This window comes from Vidua macroura, chromosome 21 (assembly GCF_024509145.1).
Source record: "Vidua macroura isolate BioBank_ID:100142 chromosome 21, ASM2450914v1, whole genome shotgun sequence".
Lineage (NCBI taxonomy): Eukaryota > Metazoa > Chordata > Aves > Passeriformes > Viduidae > Vidua > Vidua macroura.
In genome coordinates, this window is record NC_071591.1 from 10,550,575 (window position 1) to 10,574,426 (window position 23,852).

The 23,852-nt window shown below is 60.6% G+C and overlaps 4 protein-coding genes across 20 annotated transcripts in view; 1 reads left to right on the forward strand and 3 right to left on the reverse strand.

The window, feature by feature from the left end:
• Window positions 1-6,165, forward strand: part of GRIN1 (glutamate ionotropic receptor NMDA type subunit 1) — a 38,798-nt gene extending 32,633 nt beyond the window's left edge. For 6 of the 16 annotated variants that reach the window (XM_053996222.1, XM_053996229.1, XM_053996232.1 and 3 more), the window contains one exon: window positions 4,543-6,165. In XM_053996222.1, the coding sequence (XP_053852197.1) occupies window positions 4,543-4,611 (69 nt within the window). In that variant the 3' untranslated portion in view covers window positions 4,612-6,165. Of the gene's footprint in view, window positions 1-1,376; window positions 2,619-4,542 lie in introns of those variants that run through there. The other 10 variants (XM_053996223.1, XM_053996230.1, XM_053996233.1 and 7 more) reach the window with 6 other exon arrangements.
• A 929-nt stretch (window positions 6,166-7,094) lies between these two features.
• LRRC26 (leucine rich repeat containing 26) lies at window positions 7,095-10,529 on the reverse strand. Its single transcript, XM_053996239.1, has 2 exons — window positions 9,802-10,529; window positions 7,095-8,864 (listed from the first exon to the last, which is right to left on the reverse strand). The coding sequence occupies exons 1-2, from the start codon at window positions 10,523-10,525 to the stop codon at window positions 8,605-8,607; spliced, it is 984 nt and encodes a 327-aa protein (XP_053852214.1). The 5' UTR covers window positions 10,526-10,529; the 3' UTR covers window positions 7,095-8,604.
• Window positions 10,530-14,288: 3,759 nt separating this feature from the next.
• On the reverse strand, window positions 14,289-14,795 carry LOC128817885 (RING finger protein 224-like). Its single transcript, XM_053996789.1, has one exon. The coding sequence runs from the start codon at window positions 14,793-14,795 to the stop codon at window positions 14,289-14,291; it is 507 nt and encodes a 168-aa protein (XP_053852764.1).
• Window positions 14,796-19,447: 4,652 nt separating this feature from the next.
• On the reverse strand, window positions 19,448-21,699 carry CYSRT1 (cysteine rich tail 1). 2 transcript variants are annotated; one of them, XM_053996501.1, is made up of 2 exons: window positions 21,618-21,699; window positions 19,448-21,073 (listed from the first exon to the last, which is right to left on the reverse strand). In XM_053996501.1, the coding sequence occupies exon 2, from the start codon at window positions 21,024-21,026 to the stop codon at window positions 20,643-20,645; it is 384 nt and encodes a 127-aa protein (XP_053852476.1). In that variant the 5' UTR covers window positions 21,027-21,073; window positions 21,618-21,699; the 3' UTR covers window positions 19,448-20,642. The 2 variants fall into 2 exon arrangements, with proteins under 2 accessions (XP_053852476.1, XP_053852477.1); XM_053996502.1 differs by having other exon boundaries at window positions 19,448-21,036; window positions 21,618-21,680.
• Window positions 21,700-23,852: the final 2,153 nt, after the last annotated feature.

The window sequence follows — 23,852 nt, forward strand, 5'->3', positions numbered from 1 at the left end:
CAGCTCTGCAGGGAGGTCACAGGTTGTGTCTTTGTGGCCTGAGCCATGACTGGGACAGAGAAGACAGAGATGGGGTGGGTGGTGCAGGGGGTGGTGCAAGAGTGAGGAGGAGGAGGAGGAGGAGGAGGAGGAGGAGGAGGAGGAGGAGGGACAAGTAGAATGCAGAGAAAATAGAGGGGAGAAAAATTGGCAGAAAGATCTGCATGTGCTGAGTAGATCCCCATGTTCTATTGTGTTTGAACTACTCCACAATTAGGAAACCAAGGGGTCCTGTCCTGAGAGAGCAGCATTATGATGGTGCCCTGGGCACCTGGGGGATCCAGTGCCACCGGTGAGCAGAGGAGAGGGGAAGAACCCAGGAAAAATGGGGCAGCTGTGTGTGGCACCCCTGGTAACTCCCACATTGCTCCTTCTTCAGGGAATCATCCGGGTCCTGATCCTGCTCCGTGGTGTGATCCTGGTCCTGATCGTACACCAACCCCCACAGCCCACAGCCCTCTCTGCCCCATGTCAGGAGCACCCCAATGCCCTGAGCTGACCAGGCCCAGGGCCCACCTGCACCACAGGTCCCATGGATGGGCAATGGAGCTGTTGTTTCCCCTTCCCTGGGGTCCAGCACAACACAGGGCTCCCCATGTTTGGGTCCCGGTCATGCTCTTCCTGGTACATTGTTCATGGGCAAGTTGTGGAGGGAGATGACCCCAACTCATCCCAGAAGGTGGTCCCCACTTTGGGGGCAGCTGCATGGTCAATTATTCCCCACTGCTCTGAAGCCTGTCACAATGCTCTGCCTGCCTCGGGGTGTCATGGCCAGGGTCCCAGGACACGTTCCCCAGGGAACTGGGCTAGCTGGGGCAAGAACAGGCCAATGGGGTGAACATCCAAGCCAACGTGGCCAACTTGGAGGCTAGCAGCTATGGCAGGAGGTCCGTGGTGGAGTGAGCTTTGCGGTGATGTTGGGCAGACCTGCTGGTTGCTCTGCAGGGTGAGCAGCCAGCGGGAGCGGGGTGCTGCCACCAGCTCATGTCACAGCTTGTGCTTGGTGACCTCCTCTTCCATGCAGCAGCCCTGGCTCAGAGACCCCAATGCCCTCCTGCTGGAAGGCCCTATGAGACTGTAGCATGCTGGGGCACATTGCCTGGGGTCCTTGTAAAGATGAGAAAGCAGCGAGGTGCTCTCTTTCATGATGCTCAGCAGAGCTGCAGGCCCACACCAGGTCTTAGATGGGCAAGGCTGGAGAGCCCTTGGGGCTGGAAGGCCAGGCTGACCCCAGCCCCACGGGCTCTCCCGGCTAGCGAGCGAAAGACGCAGACCTGGCGGCCTTGCTTCTTTCCTTTCCGTTGTCGGGAGTTTTAAAAATGGATTCTGCTCTGCAGCCCTGCAGAATGGTCCCTCAGGAGTGCCAGAGAGACAGGCTGGCACCATGGAGCCAAGACAGCCCTGGGAAGCTTCCACCCCACTCTGAACGTCCTAGCGCCCACCATCACCCGAGCTGCACAGCCTCTCCGCGGCACATCATCCCCACCGCCCCAGGAGGAGATGCATGTGCTCCCCATAGGCAGCTCCTGCAACTCGAGTAGCACTGGCAGAGCTGACGTGTCCATCCATCGCAGCCACCCACGATACTGCAACCCCACAGACGCCATGTGAGACGCATAAACCACACAGACACCTCCGAGCCGGCACATTGCGTAGACACGTATCGAGGTGCACAGGTCCCTTAGCCCCCCGCATCGCCAGCCCCCGCAGAGCCACACTGCCAGCCCCAGCCCCAGTGACACACATCCCATGGCACCGCCCCGCAGGGGCTGGCGCTGGCCGCGCTCAGCCCCGTGGCCGTGGGGATGGTGCCAGAGCTGGGTGACAACCGAGGGGCTTCCTGCAAAAGGTCACCTTTTCAGTGAAGGATCAGCTGTCCCAAAGCCAAACGCTTCTTGGCTGAGAAAGAGCCTAGGTTTTGGCCCAAAAGAACCAAAAGTAGGTCAAAGACAAATTTTTTTTTTTTATTATTTTTTTTTTTTTTATTTTTTTTTTTCCCCTAAAGGGAAGTTGATATTTTCTACAGCAAGATTGCATTTAGCTGGAATCCTAATTTTTAATGGAAAAAAACCCACAACAACAAACTAAAATTCTTCCAGAAAAATCTTCCACCAGCCAGGGACTACCATATAAGCCCAGTTAGGTTGAAGTCATTTTTGAAGACATTAAGTTCTTGTCTATATTTTCTTCCTGATTGTCATTTAAAGTTTTTGGTGCCTTCACTTCACTTCCATACCTTAACATGTTTGAGTCTCTTCTACGGTTAATATTGATTAATTTCTTGGCTTTATAATGTTTGGTTTGGGGATTATTGCACCATCCCTGTAACATAATTTACCTTAAATTACTGATATGTGCTTCTAGCATTAGTCCTACTTTAACATAGTTTTGATATGACCGTTTTCTTGCTTTTTTTTTTCTTTTCTTTTTTTCTTTTCATTTTAATTTTTATTATTAAAAATTGCATGCATGAACTTTACACAAGAAAAAAAAAAAGTAAATGAGAATGTTACCCTGTGATAACTCTGTGATTGGAGGAGATATGCTTTCAAATCAAAAGCCATGCTCTTGTATTTTAATTTTTCTGGCCAGATTGCCCATTTCGCTTGGTTGTTTTAGTGTTTCCCACCCCCAGAGCTGTGCAGAGAGGCCAGAAGGCCCCAGCCTGCCCTGCTACACCACCACAGCAGCCACATGCACACGTGCACTGAGGCACACGCACTCACACAGGCACACTCCGCTTCTTCCACCCCCCTCACATCAGGCAGGATGTTTAACAAAGGACCTTTCTTCTACCCATTCATTTTTGTTCCTCCAGTTCCTCCTTCTCCTCCACCAGTGAGTCACAGCCTCTCCCCTTTCCCAGTCACCTCTCCTCCCTGCGGGAGTCAAGCCCCATCCCGTGAGCACACACCTCCCGGCAGCTGTGCCACGGAAACACTCCATTTAGCTGGAATCCAAATTTTTCACGAGGAGGGGGTGGCTGCACCCGATTTTGGGACAGAAGGGTGTTTTTTGGTAGGCTGCTGAATAGCCACGTAAAGCTCCCCCCAGGGCAGCAGAGTAACATCAGGATGGCCTCGGCCACTCTCTCTGTGCCGATGGGCGATGGCCGAGCTGTTGCCCCTTAGCAAGGCAAGGCCATGGCCAGGAATTCCCAGAGGCTCCACTGGAATCTTAGCCAGTGCCCTAAGTGGCAGGGTGATCCCCTGAGAGGTGGCAGGGTGATCCCCCGAAAGGCTCCCTGGGTGTCGGCACATCCCAGCATGGTCCTGGAGAGACAGAAGCACGCTGGCTCCCAGCCCAGCTCCCACCAAGGGGTCCCGGGAAGCACAAATCCGGGCTGGGCAGGGCAGCCCCAGGGACCCCATGTAAGGCTCGGGGGGTGGCAGGAGGCAGGGTGTGCAACACACAGAGTAGCCACAGAGCCAGAGCTGCTGCCAGCACCACGAAGGCCACGGCCACCATCGACAAAGCAGAGCAGGGGAAATCCGTCACCGAGGAGCCCCCCCAGAGCCCCTCGAAACATCAGCCCTCCTGGGCAGGGGGTGCAAGGGCTGGGAAAATGTCACTGGAGAGGGTCTGTGCTGCAGTACATGAGACCCACAGAGACCCTTTCCTGCTCTGGCACCGAATTAGGACCCCAGAGAGCAGCACAGGATTCTCCAGGCTACAGCAGGGCTGGACAGAGCTTCCAGGTCAGGGTTTGGAGTTTGGAGAGTGGAGCTGGGAATGGAAGGGAGTTTGGAAGGAGGAAGGGAGGAAATAACTGCCCCGCTGTAAATTCCTGCCTGAGGAGGAGGAGGACGTTTTTTTCGTGCCCATTGATGGGTATTTCTGCTCTGCCCCCTACTTGCTGATGGGACTGCAGCAGGGGAGGGACCTCCCATGGCCTCTCCCATGCCAAGCCCCCCCATCTGCAAGGAGCTCAGAACCTCAAATCCAGACCACATCCCCAACACAGGCCATATTTTCACATTAGCAATCAACGCCACACTTTATCACAAACCAGCCACACCACACATCTCACTTGCATGAAAGGATAGTCTCGGCAGGGTCATTCAAGCAAGGAGGTGAAATGCCCTGGCCTCAAAGCACAGCTTGATCTGGCACCAAAGAGGTGCCAAAACCCAGCCAGACCCTCCAAACACAGGTTCAGGCGTGGGCTGGGCTGATGAGTCACAGGCTTTGTTTTGTAGCCCTCCCAGAGCAGAGAGGGCCTGGCTCAGCGGGTGACGTGGCAGCCACGCTCTGCAGAAGCTGCACTACGCTCCTGGTGTCCCCTCTGCCCAGCTCCAGCGTGCTCGAAGAGTGTCTGCAATGACCTCTGCACAAGCGTGGATGGCACTGGGAAGGGGACCTCAGCCAGCAGCAGCTTTCAGGGCGTCGCTTCACCCCCAAGAGATATCCTGTAGGGACACATGGGATAGGAGTGGCAGCGGGGACAAGTGCCAGAACTGCCTAACACTCTTTTCTCTTTGTCTGTCTATTTGTGTGTTGCAGCAGTATCACCCCACCGACATCACTGGCCAGCTCAACCTCTCTGACCCCTCAGTCAGCACTGTGGTGTGACCTTCTCCCCGAGGGCCATCAGTCCTTGCCCAACACAGTAGGAAGGCATAGCCAGGACTGCCTTTCAAGGGACACTGATGGGTTCTTCTGGGTGAGATGGGAGGAAAGCATCCTTCATCCATACACAGTGACTCCATTGTATATCTCCCTCCCTTCCTAGGCCTGCTGCCATGCTCGTGCCCCAGGAAGCACGGCAGAACCAGGACAAGGCTTGGACTTCACTGTACAGAGATAATTGCTTCCAAACAGTGCCACAATAATCAGAATTGCCACTGACTGGCTCCGTGCAAGGGGAAAGGACTGCAGAAGGCACACGGTGCCTGCTCTCCCATGGTAGCAAGGAAGAGCTGGTACCAGACCACAAACACGTGCTTAACCTGACAGGCTGCAGCCTTCTGAGCACACACAGCCCCTCAGACGTGTGCTCCATGTCTCCCACCACCTGGAGGGCTCCAGCAATGTGCCCACGGTCCTGAGCAGCTGGAGCAGCCAGCTCCTGGTGCAACAGGCTTGGCACATGTTCCTGCTGTGCCGAGTGACCCTCACGTCTGCCACAGGGGCTGGAAGATGTGCGCTCTGCTCCTTGCAGGGGATGGACCCTCTTCCCTTCCCTCCTATCGGCCCGTGGCTGTGACTCGGTTCCCGTCCGTGGTCTGGCTGCAGCAGGAGAGCTCCCGCCCGGCAGCCCTCCCCCGAGCTAATCGCGGCACTCGGAGCCCGTGGAGTGCCGCCAGCCAAGACCCCGGCTCCCACCTCTCCTGCACAGAAGACATCCCCAGGACCTGGCCACGGCCAGCATGTAGCACTCACACAGCAGCTCTCCTGGCCAGGAATTCTCCACGGGAAATGGCTCTGGATGGTTGCACTGACCTCTACCCCAGCTCCACACTGCCTCAGCACCAGCAATGCAAGGAGAGATGCTGCTGGCTGGTCACGGCTCGCTGCAGTGCTGCAGCGGCTGCCCAGCCTGTCTGCACTGTCGGGGCACCACGGCCAGCACTGGCAGCTCCCCTGCCACCCTCACCTGCAGTTCAAGCTTGCCAGCAGCTCCCGCGGCAGCCCTGAAGCCCCAGCTCACGGCGCTCCATCTGCCTGAACCCGGAGACGTGGAAAGCAGATCCCAGTTCGGGAGAAGGGAACCGAACGAGCCAGGCTGGCGCCGTCCCTCCCCGCCCCGTCCTCCCCTCGAGCTCACACGGCTACCCGAGCACCCTCCCCGTGGGCAGCGGGGACGGAGGCAGCGGCACCGGGGGTGAGCAGCTACGGCAGTGCACGGGCAGCGTCTCCTGCCAACGCAGAACACCCGCCTGCAACGTGGTACCCAGCCCCAGGGCACGGAGTGCCCTCCCCTGGCCCAGGCTGCCCCCGCGGGCAGGATTTTCACATGGCAGCTGAGGTCTGTGAGCATCGTCCCACTGACTGCTGTGGCTCCATCAAGTTCATCTAGCTCCAGCTGAGAAATCGGACCCATTCTACTTTATACGTCGATGTTACATTAATACCAAGTTTTTGCAAGAGCTCAGTAAAGTCTAGACTGGATCATGAAGTGGTTTATTCCAGAGCTGTCTGCCTCTTTCTGTCTCTGACTTCTGGCAAAGCTGGCAGGGAGCCCTGTGGTGAATCAGAGCCTCACCCAACCCTGTGGCAGGGTCTGCAAACAGTGGAGGGACAGGAAGGGATGGAGAAGCCAGGAGGGAGAAAGGCCAGGGGCTATAGAGGAGCCTGAGAGGGAAAGGGCATCCCCATCCTGGGATACTCAGGTGACAGAGAGCCTTCACAGCCAGGGCGATGCATAGGCCTTGCACTGAGGGGATGGGGACAGCGTGGAGCTGCCCAAACACCAGCACCATGGCAGCTGGCCCTGTCCCATCTCCATCCTGGGGAAAACTGCTGGGCACCCCATCTCCTGGGAGCCAGCGTGGGGCCTGGCCTGTGGAGCCAGCCTTTGGGAACAGGGGATAGGCTGCAGGGATGAGGGCATTGGGGAAGTCCCCACACATCAGCCCATCCATAGGGAGGTCCATCAAGTGATCTCCAAGCTAGGAAGGTCCCCCAAGGCTGAACTGAAGGAACATCACCCATCCACAGCATCTTCCCCGCGTGCTGAGACCTCCAGCCTAGATTCCATGGGGGCTGAGCCTCAGGATGGTCTGAGGGAAGGAGCAGGGTTCAGGTGGCCGTGCAGGATGACAAACAAGGTCCTAACTCCAAATGGGAAGCCCAGGCCTTCTTGGGGATAACTGAACCCTCTCTAGAGAGGGTCTGGAAGAGCTGGGATTGCTCCTGGGACAGGCAAGATGACGATCCTGGCAGAGGTCCTGCAGCCCCTAGGTGCAGGGCTGGCAGCACTGAAGCAGATGCTGCCTCCAGCAGCTCCCTGCAAACCCCCTGCCCCACATCGGAGGAGGAATTGGAATCTGGCCGTGTGGCAGCACATGGGGCTGGCTTCTCTCTTAAAAAGAAAAACAGGAGCAAGCCACCACTGAGGTGACACTTGGTTTATTTATGTGAGATTTGCTGAACCCTTGCCAAGAGCCTGCCGAAGGAGGCACTGACAGCCCTGGCAGGTCCCAGCTCTTGCATGGGCAGGAGATGGAGTGGACAAGGCTGGTGGTCACAGCATCTCATTGTGGCTCTGATCATCTTGCAGTGGGTAAGAGGTCAGGCCAAAAAGGGCTCTTGTTTCTCCTTGAAAGGTGTTTTTGTCGCCCCAGCTTGTGGCTTTCTCCTGGAGCACAGCCCCAGATCCTTCCAGGCCATCTCCCAGCATGCTCACTAAGCATTTCCAGCAGCATTTCCGCAGGAAAGGGAAGAAGGGAGCAGGGCAGGGAGGTGCAGGGGCAGCCCCAGCCCTGATTTGTGGGTGATGGGAGGTGGGGCAGCAGCCAAGGCTGCTGTAAAGAGCCCTCTAAAGGGCTTCTTTGCCCCCACTCCCAACACTGAGCTAACCCTATACCTTGGCTGGCGATGAGCTGTAGCCTAGGGAAAAGCTATTGAGGGAGAAACCACTGTAGCCTCACCCATCCTTTGGCAGCTGCTCTGCCGAACCACATCAGTGGCAGCTCAAGGCTCTTCCTGGCCCTCACCCTAAACTTCAGCCTCACCCCAGACCTTGGCTATTGGCTGAGCCTTCTCAGCACCAGCATTCCTGACTCAATGGAAAAAAACTATCAAAATGAGCTTTTTGCAACCAGCCCTGTCCTTGGGCAGCACGCTGACAGGCCTGGGGCGGTCTGACAGCCCACAGGGGCTTTGGAATGCTCCAAACCACCCAGAGATCTTCAGGTGCACCAAAAGGCACACAGAGAACTCTGGGGTACACTAAAAGGAAAACGATGCCTGCCAGGACACAGAAGCCAAAATTGGCATTTATGTGTAGGAAACACCAATTCAAGGAGTTCTGAGGGCACAGAAAAAAAGCACTGACGCTGCTGGGGTCACTGAAAGGGTGCAGGGGGCACCAGAAGGCCCAAGGAGCAAACTGAAAGGCACACAGAGGCTCCTGGGCTGCACCAAAAGGCAAATGGTGACTCCTGGGGCGACCTGAAAGGCACCAAGAGGAATGTGGTGTGTCCTGGGATGCACACAGGGACTCCCAGGCTGCACCTAAAGGCACAGTGAGGCATATGGAGCATCCTAAATGCACACTGAGGGACTGGGCAGCACAGGGGCAGGACAAGGGGAGAAGGATCACCTGGATGTCCCCAGGAAGGGGATATGTAGATCTGAGGGTGGCCTTGGGGAGCCTCCCAAAACACTGAGAGCATTTTTGGTCAGCCCATGCCCTGCAGGGAGCTGAGCTGGAGGCTGCTCCCCCCTGGCAGAGGCAGCTTGGCACCCTCTTGGGGGACTCTGAGAGAACCCAAAGCGATGCCAGGAACAGAACTTTCTCTCACTGGTCCACAGGGACGAGTTTGCAACAGGCGGGTGCAGGCAGCGGGAGAGGGGCATGGATGGAGCCCGGCTGCCCAGGGCAGAGCCCGGCTGAGCGCCTCAGTGCACCCTGCAGACGCAGGGTCTCCTCCAGCAGTGGGACTCGCGGCGCAGGCTGTGGTAGAACACGACCAGCGAGCCCAGGAAGGTGCAGAAGAAGATGCTGGCGATGAAGGAGAAGGGTCCGATGACGAAGAAGGTGATGTAGTGCTGGGGGGACAATGAGGTCTCCTGGCACTGCCTGAAGGACTCGTCCCCAAAGGCCATGATCGGATACTTGTTCAGCTGCTCTGGAAGTCTGCAGAGGAGCAAACTCTTCTCTGGAAGAGAGAAGCAGTGCTGGAGGGCACACTGGGCAGCTGGGAAAGGCAGGGGCCAAGGACAGGGGGATGGCGGGTCTGCATGGGACAGATGGCACCAGGGCAGGAGGACAGGGGCCAGCGTCACCAACATCACCCAAGTCAGGCTATGAAGAAGGGGAATGGTGAGGTTCAGGAGTCACCTGTGTGGGATGGGATGGGATGGGATGGGATGGGATGGGATGGGATGGGATGGGATGGGATGGGGGTGGGCACAGTGCTGGAGGGGGCACAGGAAGATGGGTTTGGGGCAGGATGGCAGATGGGGCAGGCAAAGGGGAGGGACTGGCTCCCAGAAGACAGATGTGAGGAACAGCAAGCAGCCAGCCTGGAGATGCCACAGAAGGTCCCAACCAGAACAAGTGCAGTCACACATCCGAGCTGGAAGCAAGTAGGAGGGGGCAGCAGTGCTGGGAGAGACTTTGCTGGCAGAGCTGTCTTTCACTGGGGCTCATGGGGGAAGAAATGCAGGATCAGAACCAGGTTGATGAAGGCTTTGGGGAAGGGGCTGAAAGCACTGCATCCTGGGTGGGCCAGCGGTGATGTGCACCCTGACACACAGGCTCCACTTGCCCCCTCAGGTGCCATGTGGCAGGACTGGTGCCACTGCTGGGGCCAGCACTGGGTGCCTGTCACTGGGACACTGCAGGGATTGCTCCTTTCCAGGCAATCCCTGCTGGTGATCAGAACCAAAATGTGGGCACCAACTGAGACCCAGGGGTGTGTCCACCCAAGCAGACACAGGAGCTGGCATGACCTAAGGACAGGTTCTGGGGAACCTCACCCCAAAGGCACTCACCACACAAGTCCCCAGCCAGCTGACAGCCAGGGTGCTGGGTCATGCCCAGCCAGCATGGAGTGGGTGGGGGGCTTGGGGCACAGCCCTCTGGGCACTCACCTCGCACTTTTTCCCTGTTGTGGCTGAGCCAGCGCCAGAGGGGCAGGATGCTGCAGCTGCACACCCAGGGGTTGTCCTGCAGGAGAAGTGCCTGGAGCTGGGGCAAGGCGCCCGGCACACCGGGCTCCAGCTCCCCCAGCCTGTTGCTGCCCAGGTTGAGCGTGGCCAGGCTGGTGAGGGGCACGAAGGTCTCGGGGGTCAGCACGCTGAGGTGGTTGTGGCTGAGGTCCAGCTCCTGCAGCGCCCCGAGCCCCAGCAGCGCCTGGCTGTGGATCAGCTCCAGGCGGTTGTGGACCAGGCTGAGCAACCGCAGCCCCGGCAGCGGAGGGAAGGAGCGAGGTCTCAGTACGGTGATGAAGTTGTAGCCGAGCCACAGGGTGCTGGTGTTGGTCGAGAGGCTCCAGGGCACCTCGCGGAGGCCCCGCTCGCTGCAGTCCACCTCTCTCGGGGAGCAGCGGCAGGCGGCCGGGCAGGCTGGTGAGGGCGGGGGGCACAGGAGCAGCAGCAGGGCCAGCACGGGGCCGGGGACCCTCCAGCAGCCCATGGCTACCCCCCGAGGCACAGAGGGCTGCCTGCCCTGCTGTGCTGGGCTGCCCCCACGGACAGGTTCCCTAGAGCCCCACGCCTTGCCCAGCCCCCCGGCCCTGCCCAGTGCCCTTGGCTGCACCCGGCGGTGCTGGCTGGAGGTGCTGGGCAGCGCTTGGCTCCCTGCAGCTACTCGCATTCATTCCCCCGCTCACCCGGCTGCAAACCTGGATGGGGCTCTGCTCCCGGACCCGGTTTTCCTCGGGGTGGAGCTGCACTTTTTTCAGCAAATATTTTTGCAATGATGCTTGCCCTGCAAGGTGTGGAACCGTGCCCATGTCCCTCCCTCCACCAGGCACTGCTCCAGCCAGGTAAGCAGCCAGCTCTGCATGGCTGGGGATTAACTGCTTGTGTGTACAGGCTGGACAGCTGGAAATCAGCAAATTCAGATCCGTCTCTAAGCCTCCATCCTCCCCAGGGGCATCCCCCACAGGCATGTTGCCTCAACAGGTACAGAGGGGTGTATGGGCCCAGAACCCGCAGAAGTGGCTGAGTTACTGGGAAAAAAACATAACTGGGACAAAATTATATCATTTGCAGGTCTTAGCCCATCTTATGTGCTGTCCCACCATGCCCAGGGGCCCTCGGTGGGGAGCTGTGCTGGGAACTATGGCCCACCCTGCTGAGCCCAGCCCTTACCCACAACCTGTCTGCCCTGCAGGAGACCACCAGCCATGCCAGAAGGAGGAGGGCTGGGATTACATCCCATGGGCCACCTTCCTCCTTCCCAGAAAGGGGACATGTCCGTGGGCACACGGAGGGTGACACAGGAGCCCCCAGTGAGAAGCATGGCAAAGGTGACCTTGCTGGGCTGCAGCCACCCAAACTGGTTTCCCCTCCCCCCAGCATGGCAGTGCCAGTTCAATAGGGCTCAAAGTCTGCCTCCACCCTGTTTACACCCACTCTGCTTCAAAGCCACCCACAGCCCAGCCACTGAAGGCTGGGGAGGAGAGGTGTCACCTCCCAGTGCCACTGCCCCTGGCAGAGCTCAGTGGGGACTGGGGCACCAAGGGACACGGCTGGCAGTGCCTCATCCCCCTTACAGCCAGCGCGGGGCCCAGAGCAGGGACACTGTCCCCACTCACGTCCATCAGGACCCCTGGTCCCAGAGGAATCCCTGTCCCTCTGCCCCACAGCCAAGGGGCTGGATGGGCAGCAAGACAGGGCACAGTTGCACCCCAGGCCAAGGCCAGGATGTTCCCAAATCTGGGACAGAAGCAGCAGGCAGAGGGTTTATTAATAGCATCCCGATGAGCTTTGGTTTGTTTATCTATCCTGCAGCAAACTCGCTTTGCTGCATTAATCCCCATCTGGAAATAATTCAGAGGAATCCTCCAGCCCAGCCCAGCCCCAGGGCAAGGGCACAAACCCACTGCCATGTGAAGCTGCAGCCCCAGTTCATCCCATCCGGAGCCACAGGCTCTATGGAGACCTGGATTTTGAGGGAGTCCTGTCCCAAAATGCTCCTCCTTCATAACCCTAACCCCCATTGCCCACTCTCTGCATCCATTTGGAATCAGGTGAGAAGTGCAACATTCATGCCAAAAATAACTCAAACCACTATTAAAAGCAAGGTCATTTCCAGATTTTGTGCACAAAGAGCCCAGGAGGCTGAAAAGCCTGAAAATTCAGCTCCTCTGGAAGCCCTTTGCTGTCACCCTGATGGCATGTGGCAGGAGAGACGTCCCTGCCAGGGACATGGTCAGACATGATCCCATGCTCGTGTCTGGCCCCACTCCTGCTCTCCATCCACTGGCTGCACCCCGCTGCCATGGCAGGCTGGGGACACCTGGGGTCCCGTGCCCCAGCAGTGCCACCGCTGCCCGTTTCCACGTGCTGGCAGTGCCACCACTGCCCGTTTCCACGTGCTGTTTGGGTCCCTGGCACTGTCCCTTTCCTGGAATATGGGGACCCAGAACCCGCACAGGAGGAGCCTGGGTCCCTGTCCTCAGCCAGAGCAGCAGCCACCGGTGCCCTGCTCCCCCTCCACGATGCCTCTTCCTGAGCTTCTGGGTTCCACATGGAACGGGGCAGGACAGGCTGCTCCGAGCAGCTGCTCTGCCAGGACAGCTCGGGTGCCTGTGCCAGGGGAGGAGCCCCCAGGGCACAGGGCTTGGCACTGGCCCTGCTCTGCCCAAGGTGCCAAATCAGGACATGCAGCCAGCGTGCCAAAAGCATCCCCAGAGTGATGGAAGGGATGATCCCTCCTTCAGAGACTGGCTGGGAGCAGGGGGTCATCCACGGAGGAATGAAGCAAGGGCCAAGCCCCCCAGAGTGGTTCTGGTGCTGGGGAGAGGCAAGGAAGGAGGGGACACGGACAGAGAGCCATGGGTTTGGTCACCCAGCACTGTGGGACCCGAAGGTGCTGGGCTGAGCACAGAGCTGCTGGCACCTCTGCAGGGAGGGATGGGCCCTTCCTACACTCTTCCCAGCACCCACTGTTGAGTCTTTGGGGAGAAATGGAGATAGAGGGGAAGGTGCATTAGGACTCAGTGATAGCTCTTATCCATTCCTTGAAGGCTTTAATTTCTTGCATATTCCAGGTAATTATAGATCCAAGGCAGGACTCACATGGAATTTCTGAACCACGCCATACCTCTGTCTGCCCTGGGGCACCCCAGGTTTATTCTTCTGGGAACATACCAGCTGGGACTGTTTTATCGCAGGTGACACCAAGTGGCAGAATTGTGCATGAGCTCTCTGCAGGGGTGGGTACTGTCCATGGCTGATGGAATCCTCTGGCTGCAGCCCTGGCCCCCAGCACAGGGAACTACCCAGGAGACACGAGGTCCCTGCCAGTCCTAGGGAGGCACAGGCTGGGGTCCTCTGCTGAGCCCTGAGGGGGTTCCTGGTGTTGAGGTATTGCAAGAGCTCATAAACCAATGGAAAACAGATGCAGAAAATGGGCCCTGAGAAAGAACTGTAAGAGCTGCCCAGGCAACACCAAACCCTGGCCAAGAGCTGTTTCAGTATCACCTTGTGCACCCCAGTACTTCCAGTTTGGCCCCTGCTAACCCGGACCAGCTGCCTGGGCTCTTGTCCTTGCACCCTGGTGTGGAGTCAGGCAGGGAAAGCCATGCAGGCAGCAGGGCACAACTGGAAAAACAGCAGCAGGGTTTGTGTGTGCCAGCGTGTGAGGAAAGGGTCAGGCAGGAAAAGCCAAACCTGTCATGAGCCACAGGGCATGAGGCCAAGCAGGAGCTTCTTGAGCTCAGCTCTCCTCCCATACCGGAGCAATATAGCTGGAGCAACATTGGAGGTTTCCTAACAACTCTGTCATCCTCAATTTCAACTATCCTACTATCCCAATGCCAAAATTTTTCACGCAGATGGCCAGCAGAGCAAACACTCCCAGCACAACAATCCAGCAGGGCAGGTCACTTCTCTCCCACTCACCACAGGCAGGGTTTGCCCCGGGCCAGAATTGCCAACAAACACGACCAGGATGTGCAGCCCAGCAGGACCAAAGTGTCTTTAATAGACCTGGAGCTCTCAGGACACACCCCATGGCATCGCTGTACCAGGCCCCTGTCCCCTGCCAGGCAATGCTCAGTGCCACTGTCCTTGCTGCAGAGCCACATGCACGGGGGAATGGAGCATGAGCCAGGCTGTGCTCAGGGGCCAGGGAATGTCTGTGATGGCTGGACCAGGTTTCTGAGTCATCAGCAGGGCAGATGGGCAGGATGAGGGGATGGCAGCATCCTCATCCCCCGTTGCTGCACCCCAAATCTGGACAGGATGGACAGGAAAGCCCTGCCCAGGCTGAAGCCCTTCCTAGGCTGCCAGGGGATGGCAAAGGTCATCCTTCCCAGGCTACACTTGGGTCTGAGGCATGGCAAAGGTCCCCAAAAGCGGCCCCAGGCCGACCCCGGGAGCTCGGCTGCCCTGGCAGCCCCTCGTGCTCAGCCCTCGAAGGCCGCAGTCACGCCGCAGCACAGGCACAGCCGGCAGCAGCCGCGCCGGGGGAACAGCGCCGGGGGCAGCGGCTCCTGGCACAGCCCCGCCGGCTGCTGGGTCACCGCCGGCTCCTTGCACGGGCCCTTGGCGGGCAGCGCGGGCGGGGACCTGCCGGCCACCCGCGGCTGCTCCTTGTCAGCCTTGACGGCCAGGAAGGTGGCCAGGTCGAGGTCGAGCATGGTGACCCCGCCGCGCGGCGTGGGCGTGTTCTGGCGACACTGCGGGCACGGGATCCAGCGCTGCTCGTTGGTGACCGCGTCCAGGCGCTTCAGGCAGGCCTGGCAGAAGGTGTGGCCGCAGTAGAGGCGCCGCGGCAGCCGCACGCCCAGGTCGTAGGAGGAGTAGCAGATGATGCACTCGACGCGCTGGCTGCCCCGGCTCGGGGTGCGCGAGTGCGCCCCGACACACGGCCCCAAATCCTCTGCCCGGGGGCTGCCACCCGCCTGGGACATGCTGGGGAGGGGGTGAGAGGAGCTGTTAGGGCATGGCTGGGGAGGGGGCACAGCGGTGGGATGTCATCTCCGAGTGCCCTCGACACGTGGGGGAGATGGGGACCGGTCCGTGTGGTGGGAGCAGCAGGATCCCTGCCCAGCACCCCTGCCTGCTGCCTGCCTGCCCCGTGGCCAGCCCTGCCTGCAAGAACAGGATGCTGCCACTGCAGTGGGGTGTCCCTGCATCCATGGGGGATGTATTTGTCCCAGTGTCACACCGGGAGCTCTGCAGGGAACACGGGTTGGCCAGATCTCAGCAGCCTGCTCAGGGTTCAGCCTGGGACTGGGGGGAGCAGGGGCTGAGCAGGAGTGAAGTGGCTGGGTGGGCTGAGGAGCAGCACTTGGAGACCAGGCAGTGGCACAGCCCCACTCCTCCCCAGCCCTGGGCTGTGCTGGCACAGCTGTTGGCAGCAGGGGGTGGCACAAAGGCTCACGGGGGAGGGGTCTGAGGGGATCCAGCCTCATCTCAGGTGGGGTCTGGTACACATCAGTATATTTGCAAACTTCTCCTGGAGGCCACCAAGACTTTGTTCCTTCTCCTTAGGTGACCTCAAGTGTTTTGGTGCACACGAGTACCCCTCTCTTCCCTCCTCCCAGTTCCCCCATCCCTACCTGTCCTGAGATGCTTCCCAGGGCCTCAGGGTTGGTGGCAGAAGGGCTGTGCTGTCCCGAGGGCTGTGGTAGTCCTGTGGGGAGCATCGGGGGGCTGAGCTGCCAGCTAGGTCCCTGTGGCTGCCAGTGGCCGTGGTAGTGGGCAGAGGCTCACCTTTCAAGGACAGGTGCTATTGGATCTGCTGCGGGGAAGCCAAGCCCGGGAGATTGGGTTACAAGCACCTGGGTAACAAAGACCTCTGAAATCTAAGCCCGGGAACGGTCATTTACCATCAGCCTCTGCTTCACTGACAGAAGGAACCGTCCCTGGGAGGCCAAGGAGCTCTGGGCTCCACCCTGGGCAGAGGGCTTGGATGTCGCCTGGACCTGGGCAGCAGCAAGAGAGTCTTCCACATCCCGGGCCACCCTTCAGACCCAAGAACATCCAGGCAGACGTCGGCCAGCAGAGACCCCCTCGCACTGCAGCATCCCCAGGTGGTCCGGGCTGTGGGGACAGCTGTGACAGGAGCGGGGGGCACAGTGGGGTGGCAGGGCTGGGACTGGTGCAGGGACACCGGGGCTCTGGCCCGCTCCGGGCTGGCAGAGCCCACGCGTGGGGTGTGCTCCCACCTGGAGCCTGGGGTGCCGTGTCCGTGACCTGCCCTGCCCTTCCCTGTGGGGCTGCAGGCTCTGGGGGCTGAGTTACCCATGCTCAGCATCAGGCTAGGGACACCCCAGCACCCCACAGGGACACCTGCAAGGTGTATGACCCAGGGGAGGTGACAACAGCAGGGAAGTGCCAGACTCTGTCCCCACAGCTGCCCGGGGTCCAGTAGCAAAGTCCCAGCCTTGGCAGGGAGGGTGCTGCGCACTGAAGGGGGAGCGTAGGGACACAGATCCTGGGTGCAGGATCCTGGAGGACAAAAGCCCATCCTGGAGGCGGGGCAGGACGGCCAGGACAGCCGGCAGCATTCCCGCGGGCAGCAGGAGCGGGCAGCAGCTCCCACTGCCGGCCGGCCGGAGCGGGCAGGGAGACAGGCAGCGCTGCCCGGGCTGCCTCCTCACCAGCAGCCCTCAGGTCATGTTCCCAGCAGTCCTCAGAGAAAGAATTGGGCATTTTGGAAATGAAGATCCCCACAGGGTCACTGGGCTCTGCAGAAGGGCTCAGCTCCTGACACTGGTGCCTGTGAGCAAGGAAGCAGCTCCAGCAGCACAGCACCTCTGGGCACATATCCTGACCCAGGACCCTGACCCAGCCCTGCCACCGGCTTCCCGAGGCAGTGCACATGGGCTGTGTGTGCCCATGGGTCCCCAGGCAGGGGGTGGCACCCCATGGCAGGGTTTTGCCTTCCTGTTGCCAGGCTAGTGGCAAGCACAGGCGGTGGGGCCAGTTTGGGACTGGGCCATGCTGGGGTTTGGTCAAACCCATTGGCCCAGGTGGAACAGGGCCGTGTGCCCTGGGTGGATCAGGATCCAGCTGTGTGGGATTCCAGCTGTGCCCTGGCGTGCCTGCCTGTGCTGGGGTGCAGCCCCAGGGTCCTGGCAGCCAGGGCACAGCCGGCTCCTGGCAGGCTCAGCGTGCTCCCTCCAGGGCCGTGCCGCGGCTGGGGCTGTCCCAAGCTGTCCTTCTTCCACCCCACACACAGTGCCTGCCTGGCTCACCTGCCACAGGGACAGGAATGCTGCAGTCCCACAGGGAGCTCTGCCAAAAAACTTCTGTGGGTGAGAGGGGTGGGCTTGGCTCAATGCACAGCCGGGGGTGCCCCTGGCACTGCTCAGAGACAGTGACCCCTCAGGCTGCCTCTCCTGCTCCACACACACACACACACACACACAGAGACACACACGCATCCTGCCTGCCCTCCTGCCCCATTCCAGCCCCTGTCCATCAGCCCTCATGTCCCTCCCTGATACCAGCAGAGCTGTGTCCCATTGAGAGGCTGTGCCCAGCTGCCCTTGGCCACTTCTGCCCCTTGCTGGGCAGCCCAGCTCAGCACAGGCAGAGTTTGGGGCAGGGGAGCCCTTGGTGACAGGGGCTGTGCATCTGCCATGCTGACACCAAGGGCATCACCAGATCTGTCAAAGCCCACCTGGATCCAGGAACAGGGAATCACAGAACCATTAAGGTTGGAAATACCTTTAAAATCATCAAGTCAAATATCAACTCAGCAGCACCACATTCACCACTAACCCATGTCCCCAAGTGCCACATCCACACATTTTTTTGAACACTTCCAAGGATGGTGACTCCACCACGGCCCTGGGCAGCCTGTGCCAGGGCTTTACAGCCCTTTCAGTGAAACGTTTTTTCCTAATATCTGACGCATCCCCTGGCACAACCTGAGGCCGTTCCCTCTTGTCCTGTTACTCGGGAAAAGAGACCAACCTTTACCTCACTACAGCTCCTTTCAGGGAGCTGTGTGGAGCAATAAGGTCTTCCCTCAGGGAAGGCAGATCTGCAGTCAGCAGCAACACACATGGATGGGAAATGTGTTTCCCTCTTCCCAGGATCATCCGCGGGCCTGCAGGGACCTTCGGCACCGCGATAGGGAGCGGCACCCTCAGGGAGAGCAAAGGTCTGATGGGGATGAGCCAGAGCCCTGCACCGCCACCCACGCTCCAGAGGCAGGAGGTGGCAGTCACCCAGCACAGCCCTGGGCACCCCCGAGCACCTTGGGAAGGAGAACACAGCCGGGGAGCACCCACGGCACTCTGCAGGCAGCTGCCCGGCTCATCAGAGCCCCGCGAGGTGTGGGGCCGCAGCCTGTACCCTCCCCTGCTCACCCCCCCTCCTGCTGCTCCAGTTTAATCATTGCCCGGCTGGCTGGCAGGCGCTGCCGGCCGCTCCCGCCGCGTTTGCCATCGCCCCGGGGCTCGGCAGAGCGAAGGGCAGCGGTGACCCGCGGCAGATGTGGCACCCTGCCCCCGCCCTGTCCTGCCGTGCCCCGCCGAGCCCCCGACCCGCTCGCAGCGGCCGCTGTGGCCCTGGGCTGTGCCGAGGCACCGCACACCCCTGGGGACACTTTTCCGTCCCGCAGAGCCCGGGCAGCCCCCGCTGCGGGCTCCGGCGGTGACGTGTCCCCTGCTCCGCCACACGCACGGGGCAGGGCTGGCGACACGAAAGCAAACAAGGGCTGGATCTGCCCGTCCCCGCTGCGGTCTGGGCAGGGAGAACAAGAGAGCTCCTTGTGCAGGGCGGACACCGCGGGGCTGTGTCCCTGCCAGCCGCACACCCCGGCCACCCACCGCCCTGGGACCGGCGCCAGCCAGGGGGGTCGGGACGAGGGGGCCGGACTGACAGGGCCAGAGCTCTGCCTGGCCGCTGCCACCCCAGCCCAGAATATCCCAGCGGAGGGGGTTGGGGGCGGGATTTCAAGAGTGATGGGCTCCCAGGCCATGGCAGGCTCCTGGGGTGGCTCCCAGCAATGGTGGGAAGCTGGGAGCTTCCAGCTGGGTGGGCTCCCAGGAATTGTGTGGGTTTCCCGTGGGATCTGTGTGGTGGCACCCAAGCAATGCTGGGCACCCAGCGCTCATGGGGCCTCAGTGCAGGTGGGCTCCAAGCAGTGGCAAATTCCGAGCCGTGGTGGGCTCCTATTGCTGAGGGACTCCCAGGGGGTCACAGCCAGCCCAGCCAGTGTCCTGGAGCCCACCCAGCTGCCCAGCCAGGAACTTCCCTTTGCCAGGCCCTTCCTCAGCCTCTCCCAAAGACTCACAAACTTTTTCCAGACAGGACAGTCATCCAGCTTGGCAGGGCTGGGCCGAGCACCAGACAGTGTCCCCAGACAGGCAGGAGCAGACTGTACTGGGAACGCCTGGCCACTGCTGGATCCAGCCTGGCACTGGGGCACCAGGCAGCAGCCAAAGAGCTCAGCATGAGCTGCTGCTGCCACAAATCAGCAGGCAACAGTTAAGCCTGGTTTGGAGGCTTTAGCACTGCCCTTACACACCCACCAGGGAAAGCAAGAAGTGACACGGGAATCCCAGAAAAGCCTGGGTGGAGGGAAGAGGCACACCTTGGCAGGGCGGGAGAGGGTTGTAATTTTATTTGCAGCAACCTGAAGTCATCTGCAAACACAGGCACTCCTCCCAGGCCCTGGTCCCGCAGAGCAGGCAGTTCTGCAGCGGCCACGGAGCAGCTGCCGCCTGGCAGAGCAGCTGTCCTGGGACAGCAGCACCAGGGAGGGCTGCCAGCACCCCGGAGGGACGTCAGCAGCACGGCAGGACATCAGCACAACAGCAGGCTTGTTCCAGGTCGATGGCAGCAGCCCCAGCCGAAAGCCCAGCCTGGAGGAGCTCCAGCACACGGGGAAGAGCCAGCCGGCTCCTCCCACCTTCCTCCAAGCCCAGGGAGCTGCAAAAGGCCGATGCTGGGCCTCTGCGTCCCCAGCAAGGTGCCCAGGTGCTGCCCTGCTGCTGGAGCTGGGCCAGCCCTCTGCACTGGACCTGTCTCTGGATGCAGATGGGACAAGAGGCCGTGCCCAGCACCCCCCAAGCCTGGCAGGAGGAACAGAATGGGGCTGGAGGTTTCCTGGCACCGGGATGTTAATGCCCACAACCATGCTGTGCCATCAGGTGCTGTCCTGGAGCACGGCCCAGCACTCTGCCATGCTTTGGCTGACTTTCCTGATTCCATCCCTCCACTCCATGGGCAGTGTGGTGAGGAGGAGCAGGATCCAGATGGAGTTTGGTGCAGGGTGCCAACAGCGTAGCCGTGATGCTGTGGGAGCGGGGACGACTCTCTTCTGGGCAGGTGGGTCCCTGTGCCAGCTGGAGGCTTGTCCCTGGCTCCTCTGCACTGCTCCAAGACAGTGATGATGATGTCCTCCTCTGCCACACACACAGGGCTGCCAGCACCCAAACCTAGCCATAAGCAGGTGGGCACTGCCCACCCCTTCCCAGGGTGGAGGTTTCCCAGCACAGGGATGCTGGTAGGGGCTCTGTGCAGGATCGCAGGCTCAGTGCTGCCCCACCTCCAGTGCAGTCACTTCTTGGGGACACCTGTCCTGGCACACATCGTCCTCAGGGCTCCCAGGCCCCATGGCCCACCTGGCAGGTGCCCATCACCAGCACATCCAGCTGCAGAGTTCACAGGGAAAAAGCAACGTCAGTCCAGCCAGAGCCAGCTATGCCAGAGGTGCCCAGGCCAACAGCCATGTCCCTGTGGGGTCACCTGGCCCCATCCCGTGGTCACACATCCCGTGTATGCAGGGAGGGCCCTTAGGAGATGACACAGCAGCACTTTGGGCAGCAGGGGCAGCACCTGCAGCAGCCACATCGCCTGCCAGCCCTCTGCTCCTGGCCCTTGGGTGCCTTGTCCAGGGTCACAGTGTAGAAGGAGGCAGATGAGTCCCCATTGGGCATCCTCAGGCTGGCGTAGGGGTTGTAGGGACGGGACCAGGACTTGTCTGTGGAGACGGTTGGGCTGTTCCAGCCATTAGCAAGCTCTGTCTGCCCCTCTGTGCCGTAGGAGGGCACGGCTGCAGGGTTGGCAATGATCGTGGGCTCGTCTCTCAGGTAGCGAGTGATGAAGCTTTGCTGGAACTGCTCCCGTGGGATGTTGACACTGGCATAGGGGTTCTCCACGGTGACTCCCCGATCCATCTCCCTGCCCCTTGTGAGACACGTGGCCTGTCTGGCACTGCCCACCCCTGTGGGACAGAGCCGCTGTCACCCCGGGGTGTGTGTGTGGGGGGGGTGTTCTCACAGCAGCGGAGGGGACCCCCGGCAGACCCCACTGGTTTGGGTTCAGGGTGCAGAGCTCTGCACCCCACTCCCTGCCAGCCCCAAGGGACCCCCACAAGGTATACATGGACCCAGCAGAGCCAGGAGGGGAGGCAGGAGCGGGGGTGCAGGGGGTGAGCAGGGCACTGGGGGGGCAAGAGGGGATGCTGAGTGGGGCAAAGAGTGCAGGTAGGGCAGTGGGGTGGGGTAGGGATTTCTAGGGGGACACAGAGCAGGACGGAAAATGTGGGGAGAGGACCGGAGGAAAGGGGGTGCAGGGGAGTGGAAAGGCAGAGGGAAGATGGGACAGGACAAGGGCAGTTGGGATAGGGGCTGCGGCGGGGCAGGCGGTGGGACATGGGGAATCGGGACGGGGGCGCAGAGGAAGAAGAGGGCAGGCAGGGGAAGGGGCGCTGCGGGGAGCAGGAGAGACACGAGCACGGTGGGGGCAGCGATCTCCCCGGTACTCACCCAGCGCGCGGCTCCGGCCGCTGCGGGGCCGCTCTGCCCCGGCTGCGCTTCCTCCTGCACGGACCGCCCCGAGCGGCGCCGCCCCGAGCGACCGACAGACAGACGGAGCGGCCCCGAGAGAGCGGTGCAGGAACATCCCACAGCCAGCACCCGCCCACCGCCCAGCCCCAACACCAACCCAGCAGCCCAGCCCACTGGATACTGGCACATGGTAGGGGCCACAAGGAACTGGGCACTGGACAGTGGGCACTTGGCACTGGACAGAGGCAGGGGCAACGGGACATGGGCACTGGACAGAGGCATTGGGCACCAGGCAAGGTGTACCACCAGTACCACCAGTACTGAGGCACCAAACCAGCACCACCCCCTGGCAGCAGGAGCTGGGCACCAGCACCAGCATGGGCACTGGTACCAGCACCACACAGTGCACAGAGAGCACCACACAACAGGCAGAGCCACCATGCACTGTCACCACCACCAGGACTGAGCACTGACATCACTACAGCCACCAGTGCCATCCACAGGCACCAGCAGCAGCACTGTGTGCCATGCACCGGGCACTGAGCTCTGGACAATGGCACCAGCACTGGCACCACACTGGTTCTGGGCAGCGGGCAGGGACTGGGAGGGGGACACTGCACTCCACAGGTCTGTGGGCACTGGCAAACCCTGAGCACCAGGCACTGGGCAGAGGGCACCAACCACCATGTACATGTCCTGAGCACCGGGCAGGGGACACCAGCTCTGCACCATCTGGCATTTCCCAGGCCCCCCTGCCAGGCTCTGCCTGCCCCCATGGGCACCCAGGCCCCTGCAGCCCAGGGTCCCACAGCCCCTGCCGGGCTCTGTCTGCCCTATCCTGCCCTGAGACCCCAGTGCCAGGGCTCTGCTGGGGTCCTCATCCCTGCAGCGCAGCTTGGCTGTGGTGTGGCCTTGTCCCCCCCAACAGGACTTTTTCCAGGGTGGGTTCGGGGGCTTTGCAGGGCACTGCTGGATGGTGACACCCACGAGGCTGGATGGAGTGAGCGTGTGGCTGTGCCAGGGCAAGGAGAGGGTTGCTGGCACCCGTGCCAGTCCCTGGCACCAGAAGTGCTGCAGTAGAAAAGATGCAAACATTCAGCACTCTCTACCCTGCCCCATCCATGTCCCTGCCGTGTGACCCTGCTGTGATGTCCTCAGCCACTGCCACTGTTCCCATCCCCAAAGCCCCCAAAGTGGCTTGTGCAGAGCCTCAACACCTTCCCACAAGCAGTTCTGTGCAGAACCTGCCCCTCCCCTGAGCCTCAGGGATGATGGGACAGCATCCTCTGGACAGGCTGGGACGAACACCTCAAGTTGCAGCTGAACCGTGCTGGGAGTGAATTACATTTCCCACACACTTTGCAAAGGGAAAAGCCACTTCCTTCTGGCCATCTTTCTGACAACAGAAACTATTTCTTCCCTGTCCTGAGGAGCAGGGGCTGCCCAGGCCTGTCCCTTGGCACCATGGAACAAGCAGGAGAGCTCCAGAGGGTGATGGGAGCCTGCCTGCCCCTGGCAGCACTGCCCCTGGGATGAAGCTGCCAGCCCAGCTGCAGTGCCCAGCTGCCCTGCCTTCCCTCTGCAGCTGAGCCCTCTGTCCCCGAGCCTGCTGGGCTGGCAGCTCCCAGAGTGTGGTTTCCCAGCAAGGAGACTCAGCAACCTTCCAGGTGGTGGAAGGAAAGGAAGATGGAGGCCTGGGATTTTTTTGAGGGAGAAGCTGACCCTCCTCTGAGCAGTTCTAGCATCAAGAGTGGGGCCTCATGCACTTCTGTGCCTCAGTTTCCCCTCCAAGGACTGAGAGGGGGGTGCAGCTGAGCATGTTTGTGACAAATCAGCATCACAGCACACAGCTCTCGGGTTTGAAAGCTGCAGAACTCCTGCACAGACCCCTCAGGGCTTTTCTGCCACCCCAGGGTCACCTGGAGTAGAGCCACCAGCAGCCCCTGTGCCTTCATTGGGCTCTGCTGCTGCCCAGTTTTCCCATCTTGAGCTGTTTCCCTACAGAAAAACTCATCTGTTTGACTAAGCAGGAGTGGAAAAAGAGGCATCCTCCATCCAGGTGTCCTGCGGTAACCCAGCCCCGCCTGCCCGTGCCTGGCGTGTCCCTGCCTGCACCGGGGATGTCGCTGTGGCTTTCCCCAGCAGCCCTTTCCCCTGCCTCGCAGAGCCTCGGGACTGGCTGTGTTTGTCTTTTAGCCCCAGATTTCCATGCCC